This window comes from Tauraco erythrolophus, chromosome Z, assembly GCF_009769465.1.
Source record: "Tauraco erythrolophus isolate bTauEry1 chromosome Z, bTauEry1.pri, whole genome shotgun sequence".
Classification (NCBI taxonomy): domain Eukaryota; kingdom Metazoa; phylum Chordata; class Aves; order Musophagiformes; family Musophagidae; genus Tauraco; species Tauraco erythrolophus.
In genome coordinates, this window is record NC_141496.1 from 15,649,284 (window position 1) to 15,673,118 (window position 23,835).

The 23,835-nt window shown below is 39.0% G+C and overlaps 1 protein-coding gene across 2 annotated transcripts in view; it reads left to right on the top strand.

Moving 5' to 3' along the window:
* WDR70 (WD repeat domain 70) overlaps positions 1-22,857 on the top strand; it is a 143,099-nt gene extending 120,242 nt beyond the window's left edge. For both annotated transcript variants that reach the window (XM_086629167.1, XM_086629166.1), the window contains exons 14-18: positions 11,011-11,111; positions 11,842-11,921; positions 14,424-14,540; positions 14,908-15,070; positions 22,510-22,857. In XM_086629167.1, coding sequence (XP_086485293.1) covers positions 11,011-11,111; positions 11,842-11,921; positions 14,424-14,540; positions 14,908-15,070; positions 22,510-22,594 — 546 coding nt within the window. In that variant the 3' untranslated portion in view covers positions 22,595-22,857. The remainder of the gene's footprint in view (positions 1-11,010; positions 11,112-11,841; positions 11,922-14,423; positions 14,541-14,907; positions 15,071-22,509) is intronic.
* Positions 22,858-23,835: the final 978 nt, after the last annotated feature.

A 23,835-nucleotide genomic window follows, 5' to 3' on the forward strand; every position in this document is an offset into this window, starting at 1 on the left:
TTACAGAATGTGCAGTGGGAATTCATGTTGCCTCTGGGCAACATTATCTTTCTATGATTTTTAAGACAGAACTTGTTGTTCTTAGGGGGGAGCAGACAGTTGATGTAACTGATATTTCATGCAGATCTTCTGCAGAGAAATCAAGGTGACTGTAGAAGAAAGAGCTATCTATACTGACTTTATCTGTTGATTTTACTTTCCATTCTGCATGTCAACCATCGTTGTTAATGATCCTTGATTATTATGTGGACGTGATGATATTTCTGCAGGTAGGATTGCCATTAGCTTCAGATTAGAAGACTGAGTTTCTGATTTTATTTTCTTTTTTAATTTTGCCTTTAAACCCTAGTTGCATAGAACTGGAGAGAAAATATATTTTTGTATATTTGGGGAAAATGTGCTGAAACATTTGCTTAAAACTCTTTTAGGCCTGTTTCTGAACTTTATGAGGGCATGAGAGGGAGGAAATAAGTGTTTCCTTTTGAAGCTCTGAGATCTTGAAGATAGGTAGGAGTCATTCTGCTGCCTGTAAGTTAGAATGCTTATGCACCTTTCCTGCAGCCCAGCATCATGAGATTTTTATCACATTCTCGGGCATTTTCCTCTTTTCTAGCAAGTAGTGTATGCATTCTCACTGAGATGTATTTCATAAGCAGTTGCAGAGAAGTTTTGAGTCTATGAAAACTGTGGGCCGCTTCAAACATGTCCATGAAGATTTGTACAAAGATTAGATTTTTATCCCCTATACAGTAGTCTTAAGTATCTGAAGTTTCTAAATGGTTCCTCACCTTGGTTATAAAATGGAAACCTGGAAAGCCACTGATTTAATATCTTTCCAAATTACAGAAGTTACTTAAAAGCAGTGGTAGCCAAATAGGGATGGGGAACAATTGTTGAAAGATATTGTGACAGTGGGAAGCTGTCCTTAACTCTTAGCATCCAAATATTTTAGTATTTTGCTTAAAGTCATAGAAATCCTTTGAAATAAGTACTTTTTTTGTACATTTCCCTTCTCTTCTGGGAAGATGTATTACTAAAGTCAGATGGACTTAATTTTGTACAAGTTCCAGAACTGAGATTTGATCCCTCACTCCAGCAGAAGCTTGAAATTTTTACCCCTGTCAGATACAAACTTAATGTAGTACAGCTATAGGCTTAGGTAATGGATAATGTTAATTTGAAAGGTAATTACTGTTTCTTAAAAAAAACCCAAACAATTAATAAGCAGTTAGGTTTCCTAAGTAGTATTGCTTAATAATGTTTTAAGCTTCTACGAGTTTAAAAGGTACCGCATTGGTCAAGCAATTCTTCACCATGAATATGTAAGGTTTTACAGGAGAAAAGACAGAATAGATGTGCTGAATAAACTAGTTGCACACATATTTGCACTGATTTTGACAGACTGGGCATTTTCTCAGCAGTGTTGGAATTTGAAAAAAAAATTGCAGTTAAGATGAATATTCAGTTCAGTCAGAAAAACCCCATTTGGCCACTGCTGTGGTGACCTGTCCTTACAGAGTGGACAACCATGGTCAGAATATCATTTTACACGTTTACTATCTTCCCTGCTGACATGCTGCTTATCTGGCTGTCTGGGCAGCCAAGTGCAGCAGATCTGAGCAGCACTGTTCAAACAGAACCCATCACATACCGTCATGGCCACTGAAGCAAAGCTTGCACGTAGGAAAGAGAGAAGGTTTGTTTAAGTTTTTCTTTTCCTAAACAAAAATATTTTCTTAGAGCAGCTTTCTTATTGTATAGCTTCAGAACAGATTCTGAAGGAATTATTTATTAGACTGTAGGTTAGGAAAGGGGTAAGCAAGAAGGGCAAACATAGGCTGTGTTTGTTTCTGTTTTATCCCCATTAGGTTTTTAAGTATCTCCAGAGCTAGATCTGGTCTTTCAAGCTAAGATTCTAAAGATTTGTTGAACAATTTTAGGAGTTTGTATCTGCCGTATTCTTTCTGCACTAGGAGTATTTAATTTGGCTTCCAGGGTCCTTTATCCTTGAACTGGAGAGTTTTATGTAAGTAGCACAACATGCTGTAATACAGATCCTCGTTAGTTTTCTGTTTTTCTTATATAGTTATTTTGGCCATTGTAGGCTGCAGGGATTCATCTGACCAAATATAGATGTCTACAGCTGATCCAGTCACCCTAGTCTCCTTTTCTAATCAACAGAGAAAAATAAACACATCCAGACTGTGATTTTATCTCATCCTAAAATAGAAATCTAAAATAGGTTAGGTGAAGGCCACTGTAAAATGCTTATTTCTCTCTGTTAACTATAAAGGGAGGTGAAAGTTTGTAGGCATTTAAAGAGTAGACCTCTAAAGATTAGAGGTGTAGACATCTTAAGTTTGGTAAGTCTCACCTAAGATTTTCAGTTCCCTCCACTAGTGTTTATTCTCTCCTGCTAAAGCACTGCAACATTTCATCTCTTGTGCTGTCACCTTGCTCATAGCAAAGTAGGAGACGATGGGTTACTTTTGCACTCATTTCTATTGATTTAAGGATTTTTGACTGTAAGCAATTTACAGGAGAAATCTTGCCACTCTATGAAAGAATTGTGCTAGCTGAGAGTCAAGTCTACGCTCTCTGACTTGCTCCTGATTTCCAAACATAACTGTCAAGACATCAGCAACTTCACCTTAAGATTACAAAACTTTATCTAAATTTTAAAAAACTCTTTTATTTAAACTAATGGAAATGTCATGTGAAGGAAACATCAAAACCCCATGAATTCTTGCTTCGACAGTTAGAGATGTGTGAAAGCCTAGGATTAGCATGATACCTTTCCATTTTCAGTACATATTTGGAATTAGCAGGTTTTTTTTCTACTGGTAATTTCCAAGGAAATCACTTTTGCTTTTTCCAGTTTAAAAGTGGGATGTTGGCTGCACACTCACCACAGAGAGAGTAAAAATATTAGCTGTATGTCAGCATAATTCAGTAGAGATTTCCACCCTCTCAGTGTAGTTCTCTTAAGCGTAGAAGTAGGTAGATGCATCTTTACCACACTTGTTTGCCTGTATTTTCATTTAAACAGTTTCCACCAATAGCCATGGGATCAGACATTAATTTCATGAACGTAGCCTAGAAGTCTGATAGCTGCAGATAACTGAATAATCATTTCTGGCATTTTGGAGCAAATGTATAAGGAGACTGAGAGTCAAGAACTATCAGAGAAGAGTGAAAACCTGTGCCTGAAATTAAGAGAAAGAAAAATTGAAAAGATTTATTCTAACAATGCTTAACTGATACAGAAACATGTTTTTCTTTCCTCTTCCCTGCATGGCAGGAGGAGTTTTACTAATGAACAAAAGATACATTATCATTCATTATGTCATAATGCAAGGTCCTTCACCTGGGTCGGGCCAATCCTAGGCACAAACTGAGCACAGAGTGGGTTGAGAGTAGCCCTGAAGAGAAGGATTTGGGGCTGTTTATAGATGAGAAGCTCAACATGAGCCGGCAGTGCGCTCATGCAGCCCAGAAGGCCAACCGCATCCTGGGATGTATCAAGAGAAGCGTGGTCAGCAGGTCAAGAGAGGTGATTCTCCCCCTCTACTCTGCTCTTGTGAGACCCCACCTCGAATACTGCGTCCAGTTCTGGTGTCCCCACCATGAGAGAGACATAGATTTGTTGGAGCGTGTTCAGAGGAGGGCCACAAAGATGATCCAGGGGCTGGAGCACCTCTGCTGCGAGGACAGGTTGCGGGAGCTGGGATTGTTCAGCCTTGAAAAGAGAAGACTTCGGGGGGACCTAATAGCTGCCTTCCAATACCTGAAGGGAACCTACAGGAAGGCTGGGGAGGGACTTTTTACAAGAGTGTCCACTGATAGGACAAGGGGAAATGGGTTTAGGTTGAAGGAGAACAGATTTAGATTAGATTTTAGTAAGAAATTCTTCAGTACGAAGGTGGCAAGACTTTGGAATAAATTGCCCAGAGAAGTTCTGGATGCCCCCTCCCTGGAGATGTTCAAGGCCAAGTTGGACGGAGCCTTGAGTAGGCTGATCTAGTTGAGAGGCGGCCCTGCCCATGACAGGGAGGTTGGATTAGATGGTCTCTGAGGTCCCTTCCAGCCTATGGCATTCTATGATTCTATGAAAACAATGCCTGATTGTGAAGCAGTAAGACGTCCTGAAGGAGGGAGAAGAAATTAAAACATCATTGTAAAATATGGCCCCTATAATTTACTTTTGATTTTGCAGTAGCAAGGAAAGAATATAGCCCCATTGACCTAACTGCTGCAGAATTCTATGGTGATTCCTATTTATGTAAAAAATATAGAAGTCCTTGGAATTTTTGGAAAATGGTGAAACTTGATATCATGCTAGTCTTGCAGCAAATTATGACCTCCGTATTCATAGAATCATAGAATGGTTTGGGGTGGAATGGACCTCCAAGATCATCTAGATCCAACCCTCCTGCCATGGGCAGGGACATCCTCCACTACACCAGGTTGCCCAGAGCCTCATCCCTTTGGATCAGTATACGTATACACACATATGTATCTGCTTAATAAAATTTTGCCAACAACAAAAGAGTAGCTATTATCTTGGGGTTTGTGTACATATAAAGGTAGTTGCATTTTGCTGTCTGTCAGTTAAAGTTTCAACTGAAATGCAAAAAATAAGAAATCAGTGATTTTGTACAGCTTCAGCTCACAGATGTGTGAAATGTTAGTATAGAAATACAAGAAGACAGTGATGGAGGGAAGGCTTAATTTTCCCTAGCGCTCTCGCAGTAGAGTGAAAGAGGATAGAGGTGAGTAATGTTTTCAAGAGACATTCTTTATATACGCTCTCCTTATTTTGTAACATAATGGGCAACCTTACATTTTCATAGATTCCAAAGGAAATTAGTGAGATTAAGTGACTTCTAAGGCTCTGGAACGCAGTAGAGAAATATTTCAGGCATACACTATAACATGTAGTAACTAGGAACACTTGCTATATTTGCTCATACTTTTGTCCTAATATGCTTTGTCTATGTTTTCCACAGTGCATCCCCTCCGAAGCTTCTCACAACCTCCATGATCTCTGCCAGTCCCTGTGGCAGTGAAACATCTCTAACCCTTCCTAGCCCCTCTTACTAGTATTAACCTTTCCTCGCCTTCCTGCCTCCAACCTGTACTGATTCCCCTGAGACTGCTCTTCGCATTCTGGATCCGCTCTATCCATGGTGTAAAATTGAGATTTTTAAGCTGAAGTGTGGGCCAGGGGACTGAATTTTGCCTTTGCTGATGCAGTCTTGAACCGTCTTTATAAGCAAAGATCCAGGAGAATTCTTTCAAGCCTTGACATCAGTCTGTAGTTTTATGACCTTACCAGCTTCATGGTTTCATCTTAGGGGTAAATTTTCCATTCCTATGCCACAAATCATTTTTATCTTTTCGTGCTGACCTTGTAAAATGCCCTCTCTGCGTTGTTTACTCCTGTTGGGGTGTTACCCAAGTGCTCTGGACAGTTTCAGTTGAGGTAATTAGCTTTTGCTTGCTCAGAAATCTGCTTCAGTTATTCTTCACTTTGCCTGTTAAACACAGGGGTATATTTCTAGGCCAGAATAAATGTCCCATTCTGTGTTAACAGAAAATTATGTTTCAGGCTTCAGTGTCTCATTTAGAGGCACTGATGTTAAATCCTGTCAAAGCACTGTTAGCATGCATAGTACCAGCAAAGTCATGTGTGTGGTTGCCCAGTGAGCTAACCCAGGTGGAGAGTAACCTAACAGAAAAGTTACTTGGTGTAGTTTATTGTTTACTTGCAGCAACAGCTCTCCTTATATGATACAAAGGGAAACACACAGGTGAGAACAGGCTGTTAGGGGTGAGATTATTTATGAACCACCACAGAATTGCACATGAGCTGGAACTGCACATGTCTTAGAAGAAATGCAGGTGGAATAGCACATGAGGGAATAGTGATATCATCACTTTTGCCTGTCACCTTTCTACGTATTTGAGTTGTATGGTTTAAGATTACCACATATTATTAAGCTTTTAAGTTTGAGAAGTAAAATTTTCGAAAACTGAAATTTATTTTAAAAGAACTAGGAGTCTTAAGTGGGTATAGTGCTTAGTTTAAAAATAAAGTAAAAATTATGTATTGTTCAGGTAATTAATATTTTCTATTAGTATAGCAACTTTAGAAAAAGGTACGGCTAGTTTCAAGAACAATCAGTAATATGTTCTTATTTTATTAGGCAGTTGTTTAAGAAGGTAAACATTTTCATCCAGATTGGAAAAAAAAAAAAGTGTTTGAAATGGTGTAGGTATATTACAAGACAACCTGTTACCTGAAAATAATTACAAAGGCCTACTGTCAGTAACACCTACTGAATCTATTCTAACCTCTTTCACAGTGACAACGAGGAAGGTAAATTTGGAGTGTTTCTCTTTAATATTTTCTCTGCCTGACTTCACAAAAATATTTTCACAATCTTTTCCCAGTATTTCCCAATGCAGTCCACTGTGTTTGTATATGCAATAGACATTGCCAAAGGCTTTTCAGATTGATTTCATTTGAAGAACTTAATGCCTTTGCAACAGCAAAAGTACCAAACAGCTTTTAAGTCATTATTAGTAATTGTCTTGTTTAAAGTGCTGTATTTTCAGATCTTACAGTAACAAAGCTGGCCACATCAGTTCGATGGATAAAATTATTTTCAGGATTTTTATAACAGGCTTCCAGGACCTCATGCTCCAAATATACACTGTCCAAAACATCCAGCCATTACAGAAATCTTTTTTCAAATGCTGAAGTTGTTTCTGTGATGATAAATTCTGCATTTTATCATTCTTACTTGTTGTAATAAGACATTATTTTCCATTTGCAAAGCTGATATATGACCTGGCATTTCTTTTATTTCAAAAAGTACATAGGTTTGTCTTGTTTCAGCTTTAAATGTTATAAGAAATATGTTAAATCTTTCTGTGTTGAATGTTTGAATCTAGAATTAGTTAACTGAAGTTTTTTGTTGTTGTTCTGGTGTTCGTATTTTCTGAGTCTCGAAGCTGTCATCCACAAGACTTTTTACAAGGGTATATGGTGATAAGGCAAGAGGCAAAGGGTTTAAACTGAAAGAGGATAAATTTTGATTAGATAAAAGGAAGAAATTCTTCACTCTGAGGGTGATGAGGCAGTGGAACAGGTTGCCCAGAGAAGTTGTGTCTGCCCCATCCCCGAAAGTGTTCATTCAAGGCCAGGTTGGATGAGGCTTTGAGCAACCTAGTGTAGTGGAAGGTGTCCCTGCTCATGGCAGGGGGGTTGGAACTAGGTGATCTTTAAGGTCCCTTCCAACCCAAACCATTCTATGATTCTTTACAACCAGTACTTACGGTTAGTCAAGTCTTTTGTGCTAGGTTTCCATAAAGCAATTTTAGGCAATTCAATTCCCTGCTCTTTTACCTCTCTTTCTAAGCATGAAACCACCTTGGTAAGTGGAGTGAGAGCTTGCAGCTTGCTCTTAACTGCTGAGATTATTGCTTCCAGCCTAAGCTCCTGTGTCAGGGACAGTTAAAACTGAAGTACCACCTTGTTTGTGTTGGGTTCCATTGCAGAGCACGACCTTAAAATGTAACAAGTTATTCTCAAAAAGTGATTGTGGAATGGCAAATCCCCTTTCCATCTCAGAGAAACAGCAAGTGGCAGCAGGAAGCTCATGAGCATTTGCATTGAGCCAAAGGGCGTTGCCAGCAGGTCGGGGGAAGCTGTTATTGCCGTCTACACAGCCCTAGTGAGATACATCTGTAGTGCTGGGTCCAGCTCTGAGCTGGAGAGAAATGAACATATTCGAGTGAGTCCAGTGAAGGATGGGAAAGACGATTGAAGGCTTGGAGTATCTGGCACAGAAGACTGAGAGAGCTAGGACTGCTCAGCCTGGAGAAGAAGAGTCTCATGAAGGATCTGATGTATAAATATTCGAAGCAGGACAGGAGGGTGAAGCAGACAAAGCAAAGCTCAGTGGTGCCCAGTGACAGGACAAGAGACAATAAGCACAAATCTAATTACAGCACATTCCACTTCAACATAAGAAAACGGTTCAAAGTTTGGGTTTCATTTTTTTTTAATGGCGGAGGTGGTCATACATTGAAACAGGTTGCCCAGAGAGGCTGTAGAGTCTCGATCCTTGGAAATACTCAAAACCAAACTGGACAATGTCCTGAGCTACCTGTAATAGTTGACCATGCTTGGAGCAGGGGAGGTGAATTAGGTGATCTCCAGAGCTCTCTTCCAACCACAACTATTCTGTAATTGTGTAAAATTCGATGTCTGTAAGAGGGTATCTACCTATGTGCATAGCTAGGCCAAGCCAGGAAAAGAAAACACTTCTTTTTCCCGCTGTTAACATACTTACTTGCCTGGAGAGCTGGGAGGTAGGACCTTCTTTGAGCTGGAATTTGATTTTTAGCATTTCCGGTGATAAAGCTGTCTACCTGAGTTATGCTAAATGTAAACAGTAGGACAGTTAGAGGCATCAAAGGATAAATGCTCTTCAAGAGTTAATTGGTTTTGTATGATAAAGATTCCCCTTTTCTCCTCATTCCCAATGTTAAGGCCTAGTCTACAATGATCCCTTTGTTCTATAGTTATTTTGAATTTTTACTTCTTTAGGATTGTATGATCAGGAAAAAATACTAGGATTTAGTTCAGAAATTCAGTATTTTGATCTTTTTAAAGTATTCCCCATTTCTAAATAATCTGAAAATCTGCATAAGTGGGTTTTACTATTTCTTACAAGGTAGGTTTATATGCCAGTGGATTAATGAAATTACTTGCATGTTCAGAGCTTGTATTTGTTTAGTTTTTAACAAATTATATTCTGGGGACTTTTTACAGTCTTCAGGAGATTTATAGAGCTGCATTTAGTGACAGTTTCTTTTGCCTGCTCTGGAGCACGTGCTGTGGTGGTTTTAAGTGTGCTGTGTATGTTTGACAAGTTAGAAACCTAGCAATCCCCATCAGTGCTGAGCCACACTGTCTCAGGCTTTGTTTTTGTTGGCTAGTATCCAGTACCATGCTATAAAATACATTTACTTGACAGTAGAAAGTGGAGAACCACATTAACTACAAAGTTTAAAAAGGCTGGCTAAACACATGCAATAAATATTAATAAAAGAAAAGACCACCCACCTTTGACCTTCAGTACTTCTTACTGGCTCTGTGTGTTTTAGGGTTTACATAGCGTTTTCAGCGTTACATACAGTGTGTAAGTATCTTTTATTTAAATCAAACCACTTATTAGCAACCCTGTGCTGGTTAATTTGGTCGCGTGTGGCAGGGATCATGGGCGTAATGCATTATCAGAATTCTACTTTGTACTTCAGAGTTACCTGTAAAAAGATTGTTGTCCTTAAATTGTCTTGTAGTAGGCAAGCCAGGTTTATTTGTACCTCTAGGTAAATGGGAAGGTGTAATGTTGTATGTATATCTGTGTGGAAGGAGGTTATTTTACAGAGGAACCTTGTAAAGAATGGTCAGTTGATTCATGTAAACTCATCTTGTTCAATTTTTCATCTGACACAAGAACACAGAGCAGGAAAACAGCTCAGAAGGGAGTCATCCATCATCTTGTAGTAAAATGAAGTTCTGATTCATGATGGCTGAATGAGCTTCAGAATTTTTCTAATATTTTTTATGTCATGTGCCTCGTAACATTGAAAAAAATGAGATCTGGATCAAACCAGAAATAGTATGGAACATGAAATGGGAAGTGTGATTCAGGAGTCACTAGTGTTCATACATAACCATTCTCTTCCAGATTAGATAGTTCTTATCTCTCAAGTTATAGATCTGTGTTACACCCCTAATTGTATTTTAGCTTTGCTGTATTTATCTTATTATGACATTAGTGGTTCCCATTTTGTGAGTTTTATGTACTGTATTATGTAAAAAAAAAAAGTGTGTGTGTATACATATATATAGATACTTTAATGGCAGATGGATGATAGCTGTTGAATATTGAATTATTAATTCACTTTGAGAAGAGTCTTCCTGGTTTTGAGAAAGAAAAGTAAGCTTGGCAGAAAAAGGGCTAGAAAAATTAGCATTGTTCAGTGAAATACTAGCAGGATGATACATCCTCCTGGGTCTGGATACATTTATTAGGTAGGTAACACAAACACTGTTAAGACCTGTCTTCAGGTCTTGAGCTGTATTGCTTTGAAGAGTTACTGTCTCTCAAGAATAGATACTTCTTCCCCCGCAGTTAGTTAGATGCACCTACAGGTTTTGTGTTTGTGTTAAGATGTGTTGTCCTCCGTGGCAGATTATGCCTGCTGCTTTGGCTCGCTCGAGTCTTGCAGGGTTTCTGTGCTGGCCTGCTGAATCAGGCTGAATGGAGAAATCACATGGAGATTCAAAGTCACACGGGGAACCACGCCGTGTGTATAAAAGGACAATGCTTTTAATGTCTGAAAATGAATGTCTCTGCTGACCAGAAGGGTGACAGAGCTGTGAGACATTGGCTCAAATACCAAGTTGTTCTGGGTGTTGTGGGGAAGAAAGAACGAAGAGTGAAAATCAGCTGCTCTTCTGTTTCTGCAGTCAGCGAGTGAAAGGTCAGCACTGTGCGAGAAGAAGGGAAAACCAGATAAAGAACAGGGTGGAAGAATTAAGAATTAAAAATAAAAAATAAAAATGCAGAAGTCATGAAGGCCTGCATTGCTGTTTCTGAAGCACTTCGTTGTTCTTCTTCAAATCCCCCTTGAACTTTCTGTTTCCGTTATGCCCACAAAGATCCTGTAACAGTTCATCTGTGGAAACCACTGGTTATCACACTGCCACCAATTTGTATTCGTTCTCCGTCTACATCCGTGTGTTGTCACTCCTTGTACATTGTGTTCTTCCCTGGAGAGGAACTTTTATTCATTCCTATATTCGTTCATATGCTTAAGCCTGTTACTCCTACAGTGTGACTTTGATCTGCTATTTGACAGTATGTATATTAATTCTAAGATCTAGATGAAGGACCAACTAACTACCAATACGTTGCTTTATTTCAGAGTGTTGTGCGTTGCCTTTGGCATCCCAAGCTGAACCAGATCATGGTTGGTACAGGAAATGGTTTGGCCAAAGTGTACTATGATCCTGTCAAAAGCCAGAGGTACGTAGTCATGATTAATGATTAAGAATATTATATATTTCTCAAATTTAGCCTAATTGTATTTTTCTATGATTATACTAAGAATGAGAAAAACTGGTTTAGTAACATTTGTTTTGCAGAGTTTTACTTAATCAGTAACAGTAGAAAGAAAAAAAAAAAAAGTTTGTTTCTGAAAAGCAGTGCATTTTCCTCTGGGCTCATGGTGCAGTATGTACCTCTCCAGAGGGCAGCCTGAGTCTCCTAGGCCCAGACCACAAGAGCCCTAGTTCAATTTTGTGCCCGTTTTGTTTCCTGGTACTTACCATGCAGAGGAAGATAGCGCTAGTCTAAATCAGTATTACTGCAGCCAGGCTTGTGCGGTCTTTCCTGCTGCAGCGCTACAGGCACCTATGGTTAGATAGCTGCCACCTCTGCTCCTTCGGAAAAGTACTAGGAGCAAATCATTGCCCTCTTTGGAGAGGAGCACTTTCGGTGTGCATGCTAGAAGTACTGTGGACAAATGAAGTGTGAAATGAATCTTCCACTCTTATTTCCACATGTCATATAAACTGCTCTATAACAGAAATACTAATCTCTCTACTCTCCTTCTCGTGTGCGTGGACAGGCAAAGATACACACATTCATGAATATTTGAAGTGCTATATAATTTTGTTAAGACTGTGTCTTGAATTAAAAATAGTTTCTGTTTGATACAAACAGACCAACTGAACTGCTGTATGTTTCCTCCTAGGGGAGCAAAATTATGCGTGGTCAAAACAAAACGAAAAGAGAGACAAGCAGAGACTCTTACACAGGATTACATTATAACACGTAAGGAATTTAAACATATCTTTGTAGCGGCATCTGTATTTCTTTCTCAGGTTTGAAATTGTCTGCATATCATTTGGCTTTATATTTTCCTCTCCTGAAAGTTGCAGCCTTTCATTAAGTTGTGGTCGTTGGCGTGAGATACTAGTGCTTCACCGAATTTTTTGTAGCCTTGCACAATGCAGAAGGTGTATGATCTGTATGCTCTGTAAAGTTGATAATAATGGTTGATTTCTAGATTCTGATGCACCTGAGAGCCTGAAAGTACAACTGCCTTAAAAACAAACAAACAAAAAACACCACCAGCACCCCACCCCAACCAAAAAAAAAACAAACAACAAACCACCAACGCCCAAAAAACCCCAAAACACCTCCAAAGTTTAGAAGCCTTCTTAAATCTTCAGTTTTTCATAACTAAATTGGTTTAGGAAGTGTTTTGCCACTTGGCAAAACAGTACCAGTGGCAAAATCAGAGACATGAGAGATAGGTCTCAAACAAATTCGAAGTGATTTTTCAAAATGTAGAACTTGCCCAGAGTTAAATGGAGTTTTAAATAGCTTAAATATCTCTCTAGCCTCAGGGTTATACTTGTATAAGACCTTATGTTCATATTAAGACTCACTGATGCATAAGAAATAGTTATCATTGTTCCTCTAAAATGTTTAGTGATCTGCCTTTTCCCAAGGGTAAATTTTACAAAGGGCTGAGGGGTTCAACAGAGAGATTTTGGCCCTCCCTGTTAGCGTTGCCCTATGTAGTGTTTCCTCGTGTGAAATGAGAACAATCACGTGGTTGTACTGTCCTGCTTCTCTGTGTCCTCTTCAGTTCCACGCTGCCTGGATTCAGCTCTGTTTTCTAGTAGTTTTGGTCTTAGAAATAGCTAAAACCATTTCTGTAGAACAAAGTAGTTGTTTGGCAGTGTAATAAACAGAAGAAAAGGTTTAGCATGAGAAGTCTGGGCAGTCTTGGCAACCAGGCCCATATCAAGGCGCTTTGGTTCTTTGTTCCCATCTGAGGTACTCTCCAGCCACAGCTGTCGAGCTCCAGTTTTTGCGTAGCAGCTGGGAAAGATCAGGGATATTTATCTCCTTAGAGTGCTCTTCACGATCCATCCTTGCTACAGCCTTGACTATATTGGCACATGGTCTATTCCCTAAATACTTGTGTGTGCACTGTTGTTAATACTGTAAAGAGCTTTTGTGATTTTAAAAAAAACTTTCTGCTTGAAATCCAATGAAACTTGTGTATTCAGTGGCATCTATGAATGCCATTCAAAGATTTAGGTCACAACTATGCGAAGTTTTGGAACTTCATCACTGAGTTTTAGCTGTTTAACTGTTTCTTCCACATCATTTTGAAACTAAATAAGGATACTTCCATATAAAGCAATGCAGAAAAATGTTGTAAGGATGGCAAAAGCTTGAATCTGTGCATTAGTCACCTCAGATGCTCTATGCAAACTGATCGAGCTCAGTGCTTGCCAGCAAATTGTCCCAGGCATTTCATACTTCAGAAATCTGCAAAAATAAAACATAAACATTTATTTCCAAAGATCTACTACTGTGTCACCTGACTGCCTTCACTCACTAAGTAATTCACTACTAATAGGTTGAGCAGGCTTCCAGAAATAAGCTGAAAAATCTAACTGATAGGTCTCTGGGTGCTGCCTTCCATTTTTTACTCAATATAGAGCCAGTGCCCCCAAACTTGAGATTTGGTTGGTTGGTTTTTGTCTTCGTTGAGTCTTTTGACTCTAACAAAATTATCTGCATTTTGGGAAACAGCAGCAATCAGCACACCTAAAAGTGAGAGCTAAGCATCACCACAAGAAAACCATGTCCTTTAACATGGTGTTTCCTTGTTGCTAACAAATGCGTTTCTTGCCTGAATAGACCAAAACCATGACTGTGATTGAAGATACTGTAGCAGGTTTATGAGGAAATAGAAGTTTTAAATCCCGATAATTTAGCCAGATTGTCTCAGTTACAGATATTCTTCCAACCTCGATTAATCTAATAATTTAAGAAAGAACATGATTGTGACTTCGTAAGCAGAAACATTACATTTTGGATCATTGAGGAGATTCCGCCCCTCTCTGTTTCAGATCCGAGAGTGCATCTAGGGTTTTGTCATGCTCCTAGAGTATTGGAAAGCTGTAGAAACATGGAAAGTTCAGAAAAGAGCAGCCGGTTAGTCACAGTGCTATTGAGAACTGAATGACAGAGGAATAAGTTAAATATGCATAAACTGTGCAAACAATATTTCAGATGAAAGGCTTCTGCCTGAAGAAACCCTGGAAATCTGGCTGCTTTCATCTTTGAAAAATTCAGGAGAAAAACCCTTTAAAATACACCTCAGTAAACCACTGTTTGGATACAGAATAACTGAGAGGGTGTTTCTGCCACCTTTTCCATTGCAAGGAAGAATCCCAGTCTTTGTCTTGGTAGTTTAAAAAGGTAATGGAATTTCTAACATTTCTTTTTCTCCAAACTGTGACCCTTCAGCCCATGCACTTCCGATGTTCCGTGAACCACGACAGCGAAGCACCAGGAAACAGCTGGAGAAGGATCGTCTGGACCCCATGAAGTCTCACAAACCTGAGCCTCCAGTAGCAGGACCAGGTAATTGAGGCATGATCATTTCAGACTGTTGTATGCCAAAGGGGTTGTCATGCTCGTTCAGGTTTGCATGCAAAACTTCTTTTGAATGGTGTCTCTACTCTATATGTATGGACAGTGTCCAGCACTCTAAGACGTTGTTCTTTGATTGGGGCCTTGCCTGGAATAATTAACAGTCACAATGACTTTAATCACATAATCAGTAAAACACTTACATGAATGCAGCTCTAAATCAGACTCTTCCTATAGTATTAAATAACTTCTTTGTGTCAGATCACTGTTACAGACACAGTACAACCTTTCTTTGTTTATTTCTTAAAATATTTTTCTCTAAAATACTCTTTTTTTTTTTTTTCTTTCCATCCTGCAGGTCGCGGTGGGCGTGTTGGAACTCATGGAGGTACCTTGTCATCATATATAGTCAAGAATATTGCACTGGATAAGACAGATGATAGCAACCCTCGAGAGGCTATTTTACGTCACGCAAAGGAAGCAGAGGAGAATCCGTACTGGGTTGCTCCAGCATATGCTAAGTAAGGAAACAATTAAAAATACAAGTAATATTTCTGGAGACCAGTGGGAGTTTGGTAAAAGTAGAAGACACGTTTTTAATGATATAGTTTGCCTTTTCTGGATTGCTACCACAAATATGTAAACCAAAAATATGCCATGCTCATTTATGAAGATAAGGGCTTCCAAGAGGTTAAATTGTTGAAATTTGACATTTCCATTCTTAAAATACGCACATCAGAGGTAGAAAATAGTTTTAAAGCTTTCTAAGTTGATTAGAATTTATAGTCTTCTACAAATCAATGTCTGAAATTCCAATATACCTTTTAATAAGGTACTGTCCCATTGACAGACTGGGATGGTAAATTTTCCAATATGCCCTCTAGCTCTGACTGATTCTTGCGTTAAACATTCCAAATATTTACTTAGTATTATTATAGCATATTTTAGATGATTTCTCAAATGTCGTAAGTTCTTAGTTGAATTTTTCTTAAAGACCTGAGTACTTGCTTGAATTAACTTGGTGTTAAAGGTGCAACAACAATATTGAAAATTGCACCAATAAAATCTCCTACCAAAAATTCAACATAAAGAAATTAATGTTCAGTTGTCGTTACATAAATTAAAAAGCCTTATCAAGATTATAGTATTAAAATCTCTGTAATCCCACAGATGGTAATTTAATTTACTCCGTTTAAATTGAATGTGTGTGTGGTATTTGCGTATATATGTTATACTGAAAATTATGCAATGTGCTTCTAGAATGCTTTCTACTAAAGATTTTTCTTTTATAAAAAGAAATACAATTAAAGCCATTAAATAAATACATAGTACTAAAATAAATACTAAATAAAAGCATTTCATACTAATGAACAGAAACTACCACTTTAAAAATTACTAAAATTTTTGCATTTTGTTATTATCATTGATGTTTTTGTTGCACAAAACAATCTGTCTAATATAAGTAGTATTTTAAAAATGCATAAGGAAAAAGTTTTGAAAAGATGAAGTAGTCTGCACAGAACAGTCTGCCAATAACACACTATTCTTGTTGTTTGCGGTCCAGTGTTTTATCGCCTGGGCACTATGTTCGTTAGTACTTTACTGACTGTACTTTCTTTGTTAGTGTTTACCTCTTTAGTGAAACAATCACCACCTCTTTCCAGAAACTCAGAATATATTAAGAATCATAGTTGTTCCTAGTGGTGACACGTGTTTTCTGGCTTGACCCACATGTTCACAAAGATAACTGAATAGCTGTTCCAAAGCAGCTTGAGAATGTTAGTGACCCAGCCTGGCTTTCACTGGGTGATTAATAAGTATAGCATACTGGTAATTAATAACTGTAGGATTTAATGTTGCACATCAAATCAATGCATTATACAGTATCACCCTTGGTACCAAAGAAGGAATACTTGAAAACCTGATTCTGTAACAGTTGTTGTAATGAATATGCTAAATATTGATTTGTAATTGTTTGAGAGTTCATGTTTGCTAGAGGTGAAATTTACTTTGAATGTGTAGGCACCTGGTTTTATATGAGATATGCAACTATCCGTTCTCAAAAGTAAATACAGTCACACATTCCATCAGATAGATAGATTCCTCAGTATATTTTTGGCTCGGTAACTACATTCATTGTGTATTAAGTTTCGTCCCTGACACCTGCAAGGTAGTAGACATGTAAGTTTTAAAACATAGCTGTATTACAGAAGGCTTACTGTGTCAGGTGGGCAGATCTCATTACAGTTCCTTGTTAAAGATGTAGCTGCAAGGGAAGAAGAGAGCTGGCTGAGAAGTGGGGAGGATGCAAGTCCAGACTGCTATTAACTTACACACCAGACGGTGATATGTATGTGGGGGAACTGGGCTGCAGCCAACAGCATGCTGCCTTGATGGTTTTGTCAGCTGATAAATCTCACGCCAGTGAAACTGCCGTTATCCCTGCTTTAAAAGCTTGGCTTTTAAGATGTACTCTATGCAAAGAGCATTTTAAAAAGTATTATTATGATTATTATTATTGGCTGAGACACTGAAATGCAAAAACTTTCTTTATAATTGTGTTGTATTCTTAGTTTTCAGAAATGGATGTCTGTTTTATCAGCTGCAGACCGATGGCAGTCATAGGCTTCATTAGCTGCTTGCCTGCACATACAGATAGTAGAGAAAGCTGTGTTAATTATACCCCATATCTGACTTTACAGGGCATGTATGTTTACGGTGTATGTAAAGCATCTCAGAGATGCATATTTAATAAAATATGCAAATTACAAGTAATTGATGTAAATTATCACATAATACTGGATTGTAAGAGTGGCTCCAGTGGCCCTATTAAAATCAGGAGTTCATAATAACTAGCAGTATACAAACCTATGGAAACTGGCTGCTTTAGCTGTAGCATAAGATATACTATAGAGTCATTCTGAGTGATATTCTGATACGTACTTAAAATTACATAGTCTTCAGACATAAAAAACATGCATCCAGTGCATTTCAATTTTTTTAAATAATGTTTATTCTTTTTACTACTTTTATTTCTCTGCTATCAGTTTTTCCACATTTCTTGTAGTAAATTTTCATTTAAATATAGCATAAAACTATCCTCTTGATATATCTCTTGTTTGACAAGGCTTTCGTTTTTGTGTTGTGTGACAGAAGGTTATTCACTTACAGTTTTTCATTCTCTTTTTGAAGAAAATGTTTAAGGAAACTGTAGTTACTTTACTTTCTTCAGTGGTGATTATTAAATAATTTTAGACTGAGAAGACTAAGAAACACTTTTTCTGGTTGATGGGAGTTTTCATAGCTCTGATTGTGATGTCTGGGTTAGAGTTCGTCTGGTCCTGGTTCATACTGATTAGGTCATTCTACATCACATAACTGATTTCATGCTTTTTAAATGATATTTTTACTTTAATAATGCTTATAAGAAATACCTGCAACCATGCCTTTCGCTGTTAGTTTATACACTGTATGTGCAAATATTTCCTTTTCATTGGAGTTAAAGGTACCTAATTTATTCTTGAAGCCAAATAGTCACTTGCATTATTTACCACTTGAAAATTTTTTCAAGCTTGTTATCATTAGCCTGACCTTTCTGTTTTTCCTAAAATTTGAGCCAGAAAAAGAAGGGGAAGTATGTAAGAGGCAAAAGGGTGGGTGAAAAAACAGATGCTACTGAAAATGATACTGGGAATGATAAGAAGTAAATGCTGAATCAGGAGATGACATGTCAAGAAGCCCAGTGTGAATAAAGTGTCGAAAAAGATGTGATGAACACAGCAGAAAAGTCATAATGGATGAGGATAAAGAAAAGATCTTGAGACTTTTCAGGAAAAAGCTTGTTAGAGACCTTGGCAAGAGCCATCACAGTGGCGTGAAAGGAAAGGAAGGACAGATTGAAGATTTCAACTAAAGAACTACAGGAAAGGAACTTGAGGCATCACTTGTAAATGTTTGAAAATTACATTCTTTGTGAGCTGTTTGTTTTAACACAGCTGTACAGAGATACTATAATGACTTCAGATGTCCCTCTGAAGGATCAGCAGGAATTACTAAGCATTGTAGCCGAGGGCCTAATCAGGCCCAGATGTAGCTCTCTTCTGTACCACAGGGAAGATCAGGGCGAAATTTCCCTCCCCGAGATAGACCAGACTTCTTAGAAAATACCTTCCAGTTCAGTGATGTTGCCCCTGTTTTGCTGTCTTTGTCATTGTTGCTGTCACAGGCAAACGGGAACAACTTGAAGCAACAGCCTGTAGCTGTTGGGTGTTCACTGGACTTTTTCTCAATGGCAGGACCAGTGTGTGAAGCGTTAGTCATGCAGTGGTTCGAGTGTCTTTCGTTGGAGAAACAGGACTGAACAGCATGATTTGTGACAGTGGTTTTGTTGGCACATGTTGGTATATTTAAGCTAAATCTTTTCTGGAAATCAGTAATTTTGAGAAGGAAGACCCTGAGATTTAAGAGAAGGTGAGGTAAGGAATACAGAGGGGCCTGATGCTGAAAACCTTTACTTTTCCGTCTGGAATTAGTCTTTATGACATTATTCGGATTTCATACATGCTTAAGTCTTCTTTTTTCTTTGTTTCAGTGCAGTATAAACACGAATTTCAAAAGTTAGTGTGACATGAGTCACATGCTATGATATGCTATTGTCATCTCCAGCTGGTTTAGCTGTAGCAGTATATTTGTAGCGGCTAGTCTATGAACCTCAGATGTCAATGAGCTACTTTTATTGGATCCTGAAAGGTAATTAAGAAAAACGACCCATAAACAGAGGGATTATGGTGACTCTAAAGCAGTCTGCGTGGCCTCTGGAAATTCTTCAGGGGCCTGCATGTCTGAATATGTTGAAAACCACTGAAGTAGAGAAGCATGCAGAATGGATGGATCATGTTAGTTTGTTTTCCTGTTTTTGTTAGCAGACCGTTAGTGTAACCCACAGCAGGAATGCATTTGTCAGTGTATGAGATATTAGTTTCAGCTGATAGTCTTGTGGAAACACAGGATCTTAGAATAATTTAGGTAGGAAGGGACCTCTAGAGCTCATCTAGTCAAAACCTCCTGCTTAAAGCATATTCGCTTAGATCAAGTTGCTCAGGTCCAATTAGATTCAGGTTGGTCAGGGACTTGCCCAGCCAAGTTTGAATATCCTCAAGGATGGAGATTCCACAACACCTTTCTGAGCAGCCTGTTCCAGCAGTCTGACTGGCAGGCGTATTACACTCTTGCTAAATCCATGTTGGCTGTTCCATATCACCTTCTAGTCCTTATTATGGATTTGTTCCATAGCCTTCCCAGGGACTGAGGTTAGGTAGTCCATCCTATAGGTCCCCAAATCCTGCTTTTACCCTTCATATAGACGATGGTGTTTTGCCTTTTCTAGCTATTGAGAACCTCTCCCAATCACCATGACCTGTCAAAGATGATAGAGTGCCCTTAGAGTGACATTGGCCAGGTTGCGTGTTGCCTTTCACATTTCTTTCAAGTTTCAACTCCAGCTGAGCTTTGGCTTTCCTAACTCTGTTCCTGCGTGTTCACCTAACGCCTCTGTTCCTCTTGGCTAAGGCTGTCCCTGCTTCCTCTGTGTTGCTCCTTTTTGAGGTTTGGGGTTTATCTCAGTCAGGAGATCCCTGTGCATCCATACTAGGCTTCTGCCAGACTTCACATCCTGCACATGAGATGGAATGTGTTTTGAGGAGGTTGTCATCAAAGCTCGACCAGCTATCCTGGGCCCCTTTGCCCTCCATGACAGTTTCCCATGAGATTTGCCAAGCAGATCCATAACAAACTGAAATCAAACCCTAAAGTAAAGGATAAATGAAATTGAGAAAGTTGATGGGGATAAAGAGCACAGCTTTCTACATATATTATTTAGCCCTCCGAATAAAAATATTTTGAAGTAGTAAACCTGTTTTGATAATTTTTGTATAAATATTAATCATGCATCAAACTGCTGCTACACTCGCCATTTCTAGTGCAGTTGCTAAGCAGAACAATTTGTATTTAAATTAAATGATCGCTGCTGATAATGCTGTAAGTCTTTAAAATGGTCAGGCATCTGAATCACCCTAGGTGCCCCAGTTACTGCTATGTAGCTTGTGGAGGTGGAACAGTTTACATTTCAGCTGAGCTGAGGCTACAGCCATTTCATGCTAATTTTGGAAAAAGAGATAGCAAGCAAACTTGATTTCCTCGGTATGTTTTGGCTTTAGCTGGTTACTGCTAGATTATGCTACAGTTTCTTTTTTTTTTTTCTCCCCCCACCTGACCACTGGCTTTATTGGACTCAGTAGCATACTTTCATTAGCTGAAGCCTGTAACATTTTTCTGTGCCACTGCTATCCTGGAAAATATGTAGGTTCTGCTGCTCGTTTCATAAATTAAATCATTCTTCTTTGTTGGAAGTTTCTAATCAAAATTATGACAGTTGCAGGTTTTGTGATCATAAATGATAGGTTTACACTTGATTAGCTGCACTTCACTAAGAAGCATTTCAATGCTGACCTGATATGATCTGATACGGCATTTAAATACTTTCATCTATTGTGATGAAAGGAAGGTACACTGTTAAAATGGGCTAAATAAACTCCCATTGATATGTTTTGAAAAAAGAGAAGAATATTCCATACATTCCACCTTTTCAGCAGCTAACAAAATTCAGTATTTCAGCCAATAAATCCTTCATCCCTGGTGTCGGTTTTGGATTGATGTTGATTATTTCTTAGAATGCTCCTTCAGTGATTGGTTAAGTAGAGTTTATGTTAAATTCTTAAATTGGCATATTTTTGTAAATCTTAGTTCTGCTTTCCGTGGAGAGCAGAATGACTCATCTGACTTCCAGTAATGTAGGTCCTCACCTGGGTACAAGGTCTGCTTAGGTGTAATGTAAGGAGAGTCCTGCTTTTTAAGAGCTGATGGCTTGCTGTTACTCTTTGAAGCCAGTGATAATATTGAATTATGCCTATTGTGTTAAGTAAGGCAGACGCAGTTTTATTAAGACTTATGCATTTTGTAGAGTCTGCCAAATAACAGTTGTTATAATAGTGCTTCACATGCTTCGACTGCCGTAAAAGCATTAGTTAATAAACTAATGAGATGATGACTGCCTTGGCTGCATTGTATACTTCATCATGTCTGTTGTAACGACAAGTCGAGCACAGCCAGCATCAGAAATCTAGTAGTTTCAGCTCTGCAGTGATTGTGCTGAGAATTAGCTTGGAAAAGAGGACCGTGCAGTGATTAAAGTCTGAAACAGGGGAACTGAATGTCCAAACAGTTTATTGAATTGCTACTTGGTGCTGTGTTCTTTTAAAAAGTAATCAATAATTATTTTTATAAAGTTGTAAGTGTTATTTAAAATACAAGTAAACAGTGGAGGAATAGACACCATCAAGCTTGACTGTAGGATACACTGTGTTCTCATGCGAAGATCATTGGGGTTTTTTATGTTAAGGTAGTGCTGGATAAAGTGACTGGAGGAGAAGCTGGTTTTGTCATGCACAGGCTAAGCCAGAAACCTGGCTTGGCTGTTCTGTTTTCACTTACAGACTGCTGTCACACTACAGTGTATCAAAATGGAGGTTTCTTTTTTTAAAACCACGGAATGAGAAGGCCTGTGGCTCTGTTTTTCTAACATTGTATTAAATTGGTTTGTTCCTCTCTTCTGTCTTAATTTTTTTGATGGAATACTCAAATAATGATTGCAAGCTGGTGAGGAAATAACACTTGCAAAATATGTACGTTTGTTATGCTCGTTCTTTGCCTGAGTGCTGCAAGTTTCTTCAGTTCTTAGAAGGTTAGTTAACAGGTTTATGTTGAAAATAAAAAATGGGCAAGTCTGGGATGCTCCTTTTTGAAGTAGAGAAGGGATGTCATTTGTGTCTAATGCATGTCTGATATAATTTCTGATAAAGAATTGTAGTCTGACCATTATTTTAATCTTTTCAATGTTTTCCAGAACGCAGCCAAAAACAGTTTTTGCAGAAGTGGAAACAGAAGATGATGAAACAGACAAGCCAGAGTGGAAAAAACGTAAAATTTGAAAAATTTGATTTAAATAATAATTCTAGAATATTTGAAACCATGTGCAGCATTTATTTCTTTATTTTGTGTAGTGGATCAAAATTTGAAAGCAAAAATTACTTCATAAAACTTGCAGTAGTGTAAAAAGAGATGGTTGTATTACACTGGATTGTAATCTCACATCTGAACTTTGTAATAATTAATTATATTGTGCGAAGAACTTCTCTCTGTATCCGTTATTTAGTGTTGTGATTAAAGTGAAAAATATTTCTTTATAAACAGAACTTTGGTGAATTCATTACATCGCCAAATGTTTTTTTTTAATTATTGCCCACTTGACAAATGCTGTGTCATGACAGTGCATGTGTAAATGCTGCTGCGGAGCGGCAGATCTCGGCACACAGGGGCTTTTCCTGAAAAAGCCAGGAAACGCCAGGGGAGCGAAGAGACTCCCCAGGAGCCAGCAGCTCTCGTGGGAGATGCTGACATGGCCTGGCCAGTGCCAGAGTGCCAGTGGTCACTCCCACCCCTACAAAAATCAGCCCAGGGAGCGCAAGCGACCAGGAGCATGGCGAGCAGAGTGGGCAAACGGTGCGCGGCGCGTCAGCCAGGGCGTGATGTGGCGGTTCACGAGGAAGGGCACCGGAGAAGGGCGCAGTCATCCTCCCTGCTCCAGAGGGGAGCTCAGCTGGTGCCTGTCACCCTCTCAGGAGGTGCTCAGCTGTGGTGTCCACCCGGTGAAACGCCAAATCCTCTGCACTCAGCTGGAGGCATGTGGCAGTGCAGACAGAGCTCCCACGGAAACACACGGCTGTCCGGGTCTCGGGCTGTATGGAGTGCCTGAGCCTTTCCCTGGTACCAGACGGCAGTGGTGAGAACAGCTGTGGGAGGTGTGACCGGGTGGATGAACTGCTCATCATAGTTGGAGAGTTGAGTAAGTGGAAACGTTAAGGAGAATCGGGGAGTGTGAAAAAGAGAGACACTGGTGGTGTCATGCTCTGCCCAACCTGAGACAGCAACAGGAGGAGACACAAAAAGAACCCCAAGACAAAGGAGATTGTGTCCTCCTCCCACCAGGCAGAAGACAGTAGCCTAAAGGAAAGCAATAAATGGAAGCAAGTCCATGCTTGGGGCCGCAGATGAACCCCTCCTTGCCCACCTCGTCTCCCCAGGTGCCTCTGCACAACAGGTATGAGGCTCTGGAGGTGGAAGGCCCATCGATGGATGATGTGGCTGAGGGTCCATCTGCACTGGTGGTGTC